The 12,315-nt window shown below is 63.2% G+C and overlaps 2 protein-coding genes across 3 annotated transcripts in view; one reads left to right on the top strand and one right to left on the bottom strand.

The window, feature by feature from the left end:
• CREB3L4 (cAMP responsive element binding protein 3 like 4) overlaps window positions 1-12,315 on the bottom strand; it is a 75,017-nt gene that overhangs the window by 12,007 nt on the left and 50,695 nt on the right. The window lies entirely within an intron of this gene.
• SLC39A1 (solute carrier family 39 member 1) lies at window positions 142-7,244 on the top strand. 2 transcript variants are annotated; one of them, XM_074938682.1, is made up of 4 exons: window positions 142-220; window positions 2,356-2,715; window positions 3,512-3,642; window positions 5,000-7,244. In XM_074938682.1, the coding sequence occupies exons 2-4, from the start codon at window positions 2,517-2,519 to the stop codon at window positions 5,687-5,689; spliced, it is 1,020 nt and encodes a 339-aa protein (XP_074794783.1). In that variant the 5' UTR covers window positions 142-220; window positions 2,356-2,516; the 3' UTR covers window positions 5,690-7,244. The 2 variants fall into 2 exon arrangements, with proteins under 2 accessions (XP_074794783.1, XP_074794784.1); XM_074938683.1 differs by lacking the exon at window positions 142-220 and adding an exon at window positions 950-1,317.

Below are 12,315 nucleotides of genomic sequence, written 5' to 3' on the forward strand. Positions count from 1 at the left end.
TAGTGTAGACATGGCCCAGGAGCCTGGCCTGGGCACGGTGGGGGGGAAGGAGGCAGGGGGCGGGCTCTGAATCTCCTTGCTTTTCATTGGCCTCTATGCGATGCCAATCGCTGGCCTTCCCCGTCCCCATTGGCGGAAAGCGCTTCCCCGGCCACGCCCCTTCCGAACGCTCAGCCACGGCCCGCGGCGGGCCCGGAGACAAAGTAGCGAAGGCCCGGAGGTGAGTCCGGGCGGGGGGAGCCTCGGGGCTCCGGGCGGGGCGGGGCCTGGGGGCTGAGCCCCGCCCCCCCGCGAGTAGCCCCGTTCCCGCGGCAGGGCCGGGAGGAGGGACCCCCCCTCCAGCCGCCCCCTGCCCCACCCCCACTCCAGCTGCACCCCCGGGCCGGACCCCGTAGGCCCCCCCCCCCGGGCCCGCATGACCCCGCCCGCCTGCTCCAGCTGGAGCGGGGCTGGTTTTCGGGGGGGGGGGTTGTGTCCCCCCCCCCGGTCTGTGTTTGTGCGGCCGGCCCGGGGCTACTAAAACCGGCCCCTGGAGCTCGCCCCTGGCCCGGCCTCGGGGGGCTCCCGGGGGGCCCCGGGGCGGCTGCTCCTACCTGGCTCCAGCGTGGCAGCGCCCCGGGCTTCGCCGGCGGGACCGGCCGCTGGCTCCCGGGGACTGGTATTTTTAGACCCGCGGCGTGTGATCGCCGGGGAGAGGCGAGGTCCCGGGTCGGACCCAGCCGTGTCCAGGCCAGGAGCTGTGCGCCCCGGGGGGGCCGTGAACAGCTTCCCGGGACTTCTCTCCGCTGGCCCCTGGGGTCCCCCTCGGGAAAGCCCCCCAGCTGGAGGCGGCGATGGCCCCTTGTCACTTACTCTGCTGGCCCTCGACCTCGGTCATGATAACTAGGGTGGGGTTGCTACTGCGGAGGGCTGGGAGAAGGTGGCGCTGCTGGGGGGCCGGGGTGGGGTGAACACTGGGAGCTGGGAAGGCCTGGTGCCCTGTGAGTTTGGGCAGCTGCCTTTCCGTGCCTCAGTTTCTCCAGGAAACGGGCTAACACTGCTTAACTGCGGTGCCCTCCCAAGGCACGTGTGGCTTAGTAGTTCAGGCCGGCTGAGGTGTGGGTCCCGCTCCTGTTGGGATGGGCACAGCAGAGCTGCTGCGAGGAGGTGACGTGGGCGAAGCTACGGAGAGCCGTGCACCGGGTGGCAGCTCTTGCCAGAGCATGCTGGGAGGAAGAGCGAAGGTTTCCCTGAGTGGAGACGGGAGTTTCCTTGAGTGGAATTGCTGCCTGTCTCGGGTGGCTCGCAGGCCACGACCATGACCCGATCGTTAGGAAGGTGGGAAGTACCAGCCTGTGCCCTGCAGACCCGCTTATAAATACTCCCAAGGGGACTTTGATCTTAAGACCATTGGTTGTCTGTGGTTGGGAGAGGGCTCAAAATTCCCTTCATTGTTGGCTGAATGATGCAGCAGAGCTCAGAGCCCGGATAACGTGCCCGCAGCTGCTGTTTGGCACCTCAGGATGCTTTGGGCAAACCCGGGCGGGCATGTGGGCTTCCTTTTCTGGGTACGTGGAGTCCTGAAATTCCCGGCTAGCTTGAGGGCAGGCTGGGATCCCAGCCCTCCTGCTAAATGCCTGCTGGCTCGAGTCCTTCAATCTCGTTTTTCCAAGCTCCCCCTGGTCCAGCCCCCAGGAGTTAGCCGGGTCACGCCAGCGCCGAATGCAGCCTGTATTCCGCAGCTGGTGCCAGCCCCACTGTGGGGGCCAGGGGCTTACGGCCCACGGGGGTCCCACTGGGGTCCCACAGGGCAGCCTCACCCAGGAGGAATGTGGTGGGAATGGGGTGGCTGAACTGCATGAGTCACATGCTGGTAACCAGAGGTCGGAAGTGCCTGGGAGCTAAGATTTGCTAGGAGATTGTGTGTGTATGTGAGTGGGGGGGTGGGACGAAGCTCATCCATTCCTGGCGTGGTGGGGGAGGAACTCGGGGGGATCCTTCCTGGATCGCCTCTTCTGGGGCAGCAACTGACAAAAGGGGCTGGTGCCCTGTCTCCTGTTGGGGAAAAGCCCCCAGCTAGGAACCCCATCCCAGCCGCCCTGCACCGCTCCCCTGAGCTCCGTGGCACATGTGGGGCCATCTTGCAGCAGCTGTTCTGGGGCTACGGTTAAACCTGTAATTGAACTGGGGTTCTGGAGTCCATATGACTCAGTCCGGCCTCCAGTGCCAGCAAGAGGGAGAGCCCCTTGGCTCCGTCCTTCGCTCTTTGTGGGATCGTCCGTGCGAGCCCCTGGAGCACGGGGTGCGTTGGTTCCCCAGCTAACTCGCCCCTGTGGCATTGGGCGGGGGCTCCTGACATCCGTTTTGCGTTCGCAGGGCAGACGCTGCTCGTAGAGGACACTCTCTCCCGTCGCTTTCGGAGGCAGGCCAAGACTCCTGCTCGCTGAGCTTCTCGGCTCCCACGCTTTGGACGGGCCGTGCACACCCCTGAGGGGAACACAGGGAGCAGGAAAGGCCTTTCCAGCCGCTCCGGGGCCATGGCTGAGTGGCCGGGGCCCGGGGCCGACCCCGACCAGATGATCTGGAGCCCTGGGTCCAGCATGGCTGTGCTCCCGTCCCCCATGGGCTTGGAGGTGAAGCTGGGCTCCCTGGTGACGCTGCTGCTGCTGACCATCTTGTGCGGCCTAGCTCCGCTCTGCGTCTTCCGGCCCCACGGGAGCAGGGCTGGTTCGTTGGGTAAGGCCCGGCCTGTGGGGAGCGCCAGGCTCCGGGGCAGCTGCTGTTCAGCGAGGCGGAGTGGCGGCCCTGACCCCGGCTCCAAGTGTCTGGTGACTAAACATCCAGACCCAGGGTGGGGAGGGGGCAGCACGATAACCCCCAGGGTATGGGGGGGGGGGCAGCTGAGACCAGAGAGATTCACCCAGGGCCAGTGGCAGAGGCAGGATCCAAGCCAGACTCCTGGGATCTGGGCCAGTGCCTTCCCCACAGGACCAAGCTCCTGCTGGCTGTTCGGCCGCCAGGGGTTCTGCTTGCCCCTTCCACTGCCCAGCTGGGCACAGCTGGGGCTGGAGCGATTAGCTCTGATCAGGGGGAAGTTTGGGGGCGAAGCCGCTGGCAGGTGGAAGCACTGAGAACCCTGCAGCCTTTCACCGCCGCTGAGCCGGAGTCTGGGTGTCCTCATGGGTAGTCGCACCTGGGGCCGGAGGGGAGCCAGATGGGGCCAGGGAAATGCACTGGCGTTCCAGGACAGGGCCTCAGTTTGATAGGCGCCCTGCTGTGCCTGTGTCCTGCACCCAAACCTCACTGGCAGGGCAGGGTTTGGGCCAGACTGTGCGTTCGTAACTCGCTGGGCGGCACGTGGCTTTGCTAGTCACCCGCAGGCACGATCAGGCCCTGAAGGGGTCCAGTCTCGGAGCCCAGCTCGCTTCCCGGTTGGCTGGCCAAACAAATTGGCACCCTGGCAGAGCAGCAGAGCCATGCATCTCCCCGCCTGGGCTTGTCATTTGTGTCTCCCTCCCTCCCTCCCCGGCAGACACGCGCAGAAAGGTCCTGAGCCTGGTGAGCTGCTTTGCGGGTGGCGTGTTCCTGGCTACCTGCCTCCTCGATCTGGTCCCCGACTACCTGGCGAGCATCAACGAAGCGCTGGCTGCCCTGAGAGTCACAGTAAGTGTGTGCGATGCAGGAGGCCAGACGAGATGGGCTCAATGGTCCCTTCTGGTCTGGAGTCTGTATGTGTAATGGGAGCAGCCAGAGCCAGGGTCCCCATCGGGCTGGGCACTGCTATGATCCCTGGTGGGCTCTGTGGGAGACCTAGCCCCTGGGGCAGGGGCTGCACCCCCTGCTGCTGCCATACTGCACGCTCAGGTCTGGTTGGGGGCTGTCTGGGGGGAAGCTGTGGGGCTCTGGACACAGGCCTGGGGTGGGTGGTTTGTGGGGGACCCTGGTGGGAAGCATCGAGGCTCTGACTGGAGTGGGATTTTCAGGGCTATGGATGGGGGATGGCTTGGGGTGGGGAGTGGGGTCGCTCTGTGTGCTCAGATGCAGAGCTCCTGGCCGGGGCGGGGTGGGGGGTCGGGGGCTGGGCAAGGCTGCCCGTCGCCAGGACCTGTTGCTGTTTGCAAACCCGGTGTCCCTGCAATGGCTGGGGGGTGGTGGGGCTGGGCTGGGCAGAGCCTGGCCTATTGCACAGCAGGGGCTTGTGGTGACTCACTGGAGCCGCTTGCCTCATTGACGATCATTCCTCTCCGCGCCCCCCCCTCCCCCCCGCCTTCCCACGCGGCTTCCTGGCAGCCGGCGGGCCCAGCTTCTCGGCAGTGATGCCTTCTGCTCCAGCCCCTCGGCTCTGCCTCCCCCAGCATAGGGGGCTTGGGAGCGCCACCGTCGCTGGCTGTGTGGGTGGACCCCCCAAATCCCTACACTGCAGGCGATCCTAGCCCCAGCCACCTCTAGTGCTTTGCCCAGGCTGGTTCCAGATGCTCCTGCCCAAAAAGAAGGGAGCCTCCCCCCACCCCCTGAAGGATCTGCCTAAGCATCGCTGGGGGGTCAGGTCTGGGGTCTGCCGGGGACGTGGCACTCATAAGAGGGTGGGGGAAGCCGGGGGCTAGGCTGGGCAGAGGTCTGATTAAAATCCTAGCAATGCCCCTCTGGCCCCAGGAACCTGCCAAGGTAAAAGCCAAATCCCCGCTCCCTGCTGGGGGGAGGCCCCCGCGCTTCAGCCATGCCCCTCACTGTGGTGGGGGGAGCTGCAGCATGCAGGTGGGGACAGCGCATTGTGTCCCCTGTGACCGGCGGCGCTGAACCCTCTGGAGCTGGAAATGGGGGCCCCCCTTCTCTGCCTCCAGCCCCCTGCTCAATGCCCCCACCTCCTGAGGGGCACGTTGCATGCTGAGCAGTGAGATGGCTGCGAGGCTGCTGTGGGGGGAGGGCTCTCGCCCCTGGGGACCTTTGGCACCAGCCCTGTGGGCCCGGGGAGGAGGGGGAGGTGCCGAGCTCCTCGCTGACCTGCTTCTTCCCTCTGCAGCTCCAGTTCCCCTTGCAGGAGTTCATCCTGGCCATGGGCTTCTTCCTGGTGCTGGTGATGGAGCAGATTGTGCTGGCCTACAAGGACCAGTCTGGCTCCCTGGAGGAGACGCGGGCGCTGCTGGGGGCCTCGGCCCAGGACAGCACCGTCCAGTCCCAGCACTGGCAGGAGGGGCCCCTGCACCCTGCCTGGGGCCCGGCCCAGGAGCGCCCCCACCTGCACGTCGACTTCAACGCGCACTCGGCCATCCGCTCCTTCATCCTGGTCTTCTCGCTCTCGCTGCACTCTGTCTTCGAGGGGCTGGCCGTGGGGCTGCAGGAGGCCAGTGCCAAGGTGCTGGAGATCTGCCTGGCCCTGCTCATCCACAAGTGCATCATCGCCTTCAGCCTCTCGCTCAAGCTGCTGCAGGGCCGGCTGCGCCCCCGGGCCGTGGTCGGCTGCCTGCTGCTCTTCGCCCTCATGTCCCCGCTGGGGATCGGCCTAGGGGTGGCCCTGACGGAGACCTCGGGTGCCCTGCACCAGCTCTCCCGCAGCGTGCTGGAGGGGCTGGCCACCGGCACCTTCATCTACATCACCTTCCTGGAGATTCTGCCGCATGAGCTCAGCTCCTCCGAGCAGAGGATTCTTAAGATCATCCTGCTCCTCGCCGGCTTCGCCCTGGTCACCAGCATCCTCTTCATCAAGATCTGAGCTGCCCAGGGCCCCCACTGCCAGGGACAGACCCCTCCCCCACCTTGTGCCCCTGCCGCCGGCAGCATGAGATGGATCCCAGGACTTGCGGGGCCGGGGCCTGGCCCTGCACTGGAGGAAATGCTGGGGGTTCCTGCTCTGGTAGGGTGCTGATTGGTCCCTCTGGGGACCCCCCATGTGGGGCTGGACATGGCCCCTGCACCCTGCCTGCTGCCCAGGACCCATGGACTGATCCCAGTGCCCCCTGAATCTAAACCTGCCTGGGGCTCAGGATAGCTTCCTAGACCCTGGTATGGCTCCTCCAGGGCCCCAGCCTGGCCACGCCAGGGGAGAGTCAGAGGATGCCTCAGTATGAGCGCTGCCCCATAACCCTGCCGCAGAGCCGGGCACTGGGTCTGCAAAGCCCTTGGGAGCATGCGTGGCTGAGCTGGGCCTGCGGGGGCAGGGGCGGATGGTGGTAGCTTCACTGCCCCCAGCTCCTCTGCAGGGGGATGGTTGCCCAGCTGGCAGCATTTCCCTCCCCCTCCCCGGGAAGGCCGGGATGGTGTGTTCCTCTAGCCAGAGCCCCCAGTCCAGGAGAGCGCAGGGTGGGACGGGGCTTGCTGCCCCTGCAGTCTTCCATGCTCCTGCTTTGCTCGGGCTGTTCCTGGGGTGGGTATCGGGTTGGGCCTGGGCCTTCGCCCTGTGCCAGAGGAGCCCTGCAGTGCCAATGCCTCCTTCCGCTCCCCTCCCACCGCAGTTTTCAGCCAATTGGAGGGCAGTGTGGCCTAGTGGCTAGAGCACTGGACTGGGTCTCAGGAGCCCTGGAGGTCTGTTCCTGGCCGTGCCGTTGGGCGATCTTGGGCAAGTCACTTCACCCTCTGTGCCTCAGTTTCCCCATCTGTAACATGGGGACTGTGATCCTGACCCTGGTAATGTGCAACAGCTGGGAAGAGGAGCTGGGAATGACGAATTATTTTTTTTAAGGAATACAGAGTAAAGACTGAATCTGCGGCCTATTTTATACACACCGGGCCAGCGTCAGTGAGAGCAGCGACATGGCGCCGGTTCATGCCCGCTGGAGGGTACCAGTTCTTGTACCTGTGGGGGGGATGTCCCTACAGGAGCAGTGCCGCGGCAGTCCCCAGCAGGAGGCCTGCTCGTACCGGTATAAAAGTGCCTTAGCGCCATCCAGCATGGCCCCTTTCCTGCATTAAGTCTTCCAATGGAGCCACTTGTGTCGCCATAGCACCCTGGGCCGGGACCCCACGGTGCCAGGAGCTGCGTGGACACCGAACGAAAAGATGGGCCTGCCTCAAAGAGCTTCTGGCATCTAAAGTGCTCCCAGCTGGTGTGGCAGACCTGGCTTCCTGGGCCGAACGGTCGAATCGCCTTAACCCCTCCAGCTCCGTGAGGCCACAACGCTATTTTTATAAACAGCCTCTTTCCAGCAGCCTGGGAGGTGGTAGGAAACCCAGACCCAGCCGGTTCCCGTCCAGAGAGTCTATTTTACTAACTGCCCATTTCTCTTTTCCGCCTCGCTGGTGGAAACGCAGCTGTTTCGTTAACAGACTGACAGAGAAACTTTTCGAATTGAAAAATAAAATGACTTTAAACTCTGTAGCTTCTTGGGTGCTGTGTTTTTAACCCCGCCCCTTCTCCCCGGATCCGATCTCCAGGGCAGTGACGGCTCCTGGTTTTTAAAGAACCATTTCTCTATGGGTGACTTTCCCCCTCCCCCTGCACTGCACAGAACCAGCGCCAGGCCTGGACCTGCATACGTCCAGGGTGCACAGACGGGCTTAGCTACGTGCCCAGGGGACGTGGCTCCAGCCAGCTGCGCCTGCCATGTCCGTGTGGGTCCTGACAGGGCCCTGGTGCGCTCGGCCCAAAGCTGGAGGTCCGAGCATGTTATGGGACCCTCGGGGTGCCGGCACAGGGGCAGTGGGCTCGAGTGAGGGCGATCTACATCCCAGCTTGGCGCGTGCTATTTGCTTGGACGTACCCAAGTGGGGGCTCCAGACTGGCAGGTCGCTTTGTGTGCCTCCTGGAGCGGGACTCGTGCCCCACTGAGCGAGGTGGTGGTGCTGGGGGGACACCTTAGCATGGCAGAACCCTCAGCCGCACAGGAACATCCACGTCGCCTCTAGAGGGAGCCGTTGGCCAGGCGCCGCTCTGCATGCTCCCTGCACGCGGCAGTAAGCGGGTTCATCCTTAACTCCTGCCTGAGCAGGGCCGAGCAGGTCCTGGGTCCACAGCTGGTCAGTGAGAGAGCAGAGCCCTTGGGGCCAGGCGTGAGCCCCTCTGCTGCTAATGGGGTTTGAATCCTGCCTCTTCTGTCCCCCCCATTCACACGAGCCGGCTCCTACGTGTACAGCTAGCCCCTCAGCCCAGGGCTGGGACTTCAAAGCACCATCCTGGCCCAGTCCCCTCTGGCGTAAGCTACGTACCCGGCCTGCTCCCTCTGCAGGGAGCCTGGGCCAATGCTTGGTCAGTTCCATGAGGCAGGACAAAGCCAGACTCTGGAGCAACAGAGGGGCATGAATGTCGCTCGTGTTAGTGCTGACGTCGCCTACGATCCCTGTGCCTTTGGCCCCAGCCCCTCACACCTGCAGTTAAAAAATGTTTGCATCAGAAATGACGACCCATGAAACTCACCGATGCTGCGGGAAGGGATCCCCCAGCTTTTTACATTGTCTGCATGAATGATTTGTGCCTGTCCCTGATTTCGGGCCTTTGTCTCTCAGAGAAATTCACAGAAGTGCCAAGCAGGCCCACGACGCATTCTAGCGGAGAGCAGTGACTTACCAACAACCTCCACTAGCCCCCATGCAACAGGCTGCCTGTCTGCAGTAGGATGTAGCAAGAAGTGCCTCGGTCTTTTGGCTGGTACTGAATGAGCCCGGCTCACAGCCCTCTGGGATAGAACAAAGCTCCGGGGTTACTGACCTCGCAAGTCACGCTTAGCACTTGTACGGGCCTTTCAGCTGCAAACCTGCCATGCCTGCCAGCTCGGAGCTCCGTTGCCAGGGAGGCAGCATGCTAGCCTGGCTGGTGCTGGAGTCTGTTGTCCATGGGGAAGGCTCTGGTGTCTCATGGGAAAGCAGAGCTTGGTTTGATGGGGAGGTTTGTTGTGGGGCATTTTTAGGTTTAACTGTATCACAGAAGGGTGTTGGGTTGTAAAGAAGCCCAGTCGCTAATTTCACTCTGCTTCCCCCAGGGCTGGATTGTAAAAGGCTATTGCCTGGAAGTGCTGAGGGCCTAACGCGCCCAGTGGCTCCAGGCCTCCTGGCCATTAAGAGACCTAGGGCAAGTCACTTCGCTGCTCTGGGCCTCTTGCCCCATCCAGAACAGAGAGGAGGGGATGCCATTATTCACCATCTGATGCAGGTTTTACGAGGTTTTCTTAGAGCATGTTTGTAGAGTGCTTTGAAATGGGTTTAGAGCCAAGGCCATGCTTGGTGCCAGGTAACGCACGCCTGGGCCTCCAGAGCAAAGAAGCCAGGCAGGGCTGGGAAGTCAGAGCTGGGAAATTGTTTAGCGGGCGGGCTGTGCCTTTGCCGTTCAGTCTGACAGGCTCTTCTCTTGCAGCCAGCGCCGCCGTGCCTGACGGCTGTGTCAGTCACTTGACAGGACTCTCTCGTGGTACTCTCCTTCTCCCTTCCTTTCCCTCTCAGGCGGAGCCATGCACGTGCAATTGATTCCTGACCATTCGTTTGGCAAGTTTTAAAAATAATGCTGGCTGAGGTGTCGGCGGTGCGACGTGTTTTCACAGGCGGAGGCAGATCAAAGAAATGCACTTTGTGCTTGGAATGGCAGCTGGGGGAAATCTTAGCAGCTCTTGGATCCTGTGAGAGTTCGTTCCACAGCTTTGCCCTGGCCTCAGCAATGGTGCAAAGGGCAGTCAGGGGCCAGGTTCACGGGTGCCCCGTGCAGCGTTCTCTTTCCTTGCACTAGGCAGGGGTGCAAAGGGCAGTCAGGGGCCAGGTTCACACGTGCCCCATGCAGCCTTCTCTTTCCTTGCACTAGGCAGGGGTCCAAAGGGCAGTCAGGGGCCGGGTTCACGGGTGCCCCATGCAGCGTTCTCTTTCCTTGCACTAGGCAGGGGTCCAAAGGGCAGTCAGGGGCCAGGTTCATGAGTGCCCAGTGCAGTGTTCTCTTTCCTTGCACTAGGCAGGGGTGCAAAGGGCAGTCAGGGGCTGGGTTCACGGGTGCCCCGTGCGGCGTTCTCTTTCCTTGCACTAGGCAGGGGTGCAAAGGGCAGTCAGGGGCCAGGTTCATGAGTGCCCAGTGCAGTGTTCTCTTTCCTTGCACTAGGCAGGGGTGCAAAGGGCAGTCAGGGGCCGGGTTCACGGGTGCCCCGTGCGGCGTTCTCTTTCCTTGCACTAGGCAGGGGTGCAAAGGGCAGTCAGGGGCCAGGTTCACGAGTGCCCAGTGCAGTGTTCTCTTTCCTTGCACTAGGCAGGGGTGCAAAGGGCAGTCAGGGGCCGGGTTCACGGGTGCCCCGTGCGGCGTTCTCTTTCCTTGCACTAGGCAGGGGTCCAAAGGGTAGTCAGGGGCCGGGTTCACGGGTGCCCCGTGCAGTGTTCTCTTTCCTTGCACTAGGCAGGGGTGCAAAGGGCAGTCGGGCCAGGTTCACGAGTGCCCCGTGCAGCGTTCTCTTTCCTTGCACTAGGAAGGGGTGCAAAGGGCAGTCAGGGGCTGGGTTCACGAGTGCCCAGTGCAGCGTTCTCTTTCCTTGCACTAGGCAGGGGTGCAAAGGGCAGTCAGAGGCCGGGTTCACGAGTGCCCCGTGCAGCGTTCTCTTTCCTTGCACTAGGCAGGGGTGCAAAGGGCAGTCAGGGGCCGGGTTCACAGGTGCCCCGTGCAGCGTTCTCTTTCCTTGCACTAGGCAGGTTGCAAAGGGCAGTCAGGGGCCGGGTTCACGGGTGCCCCGTGCGGCGTTCTCTTTCCTTGCACTAGGCAGGGGTGCAAAGGGCAGTCAGGGGCCGGGTTCACGGGTGCCCCGTGCGGCGTTCTCTTTCCTTGCACTAGGCAGGGGTCCAAAGGGTAGTCAGGGGCCGGGTTCACGAGTGCCCAGTGCAGCGTTCTCTTTCCTTGCACTAGGCAGGGGTGCAAAGGGCTGTCAGGGGCCGGGTTCGCGAGTGCCCCGTGCAGCGTTCTCTTTCCTTGCACTAGGCAGGGGTCCAAAGGGTAGTCAGGGGCCGGGTTCACAAGTGCCCAGTGCAGCGTTCTCTTTCCTTGCACTAGGCAGGGGTGCAAAGGGCAGTCAGGGGCCAGGTTCGCGAGTGCCCCGTGCAGCGTTCTCTTTCCTTGCACTAGGCAGGGGTGCAAAGGGCAGTCAGGGGCCAGGTTCGCGAGTGCCCCGTGCGGCGTTCTCTTTCCTTGCACTAGGCAGGGGTCCAAAGGGTAGTCAGGGGCCGGGTTCACAAGTGCCCAGTGCAGCGTTCTCTTTCCTTGCACTAGGCAGGGGTGCAAAGGGCTGTCAGGGGCCGGGTTCGCGAGTGCCCCGTGCAGCGTTCTCTTTCCTTGCACTAGGCAGGGGTCCAAAGGGTAGTCAGAGGCCGGGTTCACGAGTGCCCCGTGCAGCGTTCTCTTTCCTTGCACTAGGCAGGGGTGCAAAGGGCAGTCAGAGGCCGGGTTCACGAGTGCCCCGTGCAGCGTTCTCTTTCCTTGCACTAGGCAGGGGTGCAAAGGGCAGTCAGGGGCCGGGTTCACAGGTGCCCCGTGCAGCGTTCTCTTTCCTTGCACTAGGCAGGTTGCAAAGGGCAGTCAGGGGCCGGGTTCACGGGTGCCCCGTGCGGCGTTCTCTTTCCTTGCACTAGGCAGGGGTGCAAAGGGCAGTCAGGGGCCGGGTTCACGGGTGCCCCGTGCGGCGTTCTCTTTCCTTGCACTAGGCAGGGGTCCAAAGGGTAGTCAGGGGCCGGGTTCACGAGTGCCCAGTGCAGCGTTCTCTTTCCTTGCACTAGGCAGGGGTGCAAAGGGCTGTCAGGGGCCGGGTTCGCGAGTGCCCCGTGCAGCGTTCTCTTTCCTTGCACTAGGCAGGGGTCCAAAGGGTAGTCAGGGGCCGGGTTCACAAGTGCCCAGTGCAGCGTTCTCTTTCCTTGCACTAGGCAGGGGTGCAAAGGGCAGTCAGGGGCCAGGTTCGCGAGTGCCCCGTGCAGCGTTCTCTTTCCTTGCACTAGGCAGGGGTGCAAAGGGCAGTCAGGGGCCAGGTTCGCGAGTGCCCCGTGCGGCGTTCTCTTTCCTTGCACTAGGCAGGGGTCCAAAGGGTAGTCAGGGGCCGGGTTCACAAGTGCCCAGTGCAGCGTTCTCTTTCCTTGCACTAGGCAGGGGTGCAAAGGGCTGTCAGGGGCCGGGTTCGCGAGTGCCCCGTGCAGCGTTCTCTTTCCTTGCACTAGGCAGGGGTCCAAAGGGTAGTCAGGGGCCGGGTTCACAAGTGCCCAGTGCAGCGTTCTCTTTCCTTGCACTAGGCAAGGGTGCAAAGGGCAGTCAGGGGCCAGGTTCGCGAGTGCCCCGTGCAGCGTTCTCTTTCCTTGCACTAGGCAGGGGTGCAAAGGGCAGTCAGGGGCCAGGTTCGCGAGTGCCCCGTGCAATTCCAGCTGCAAGCATCCAACAGCTCTCGGGGTGCTCTAGCCCCGCTGCTG

The sequence above is a fragment of the Natator depressus genome, chromosome 24 (genome assembly GCF_965152275.1).
Source record: "Natator depressus isolate rNatDep1 chromosome 24, rNatDep2.hap1, whole genome shotgun sequence".
Classification (NCBI taxonomy): Eukaryota; Metazoa; Chordata; order Testudines; family Cheloniidae; genus Natator; species Natator depressus.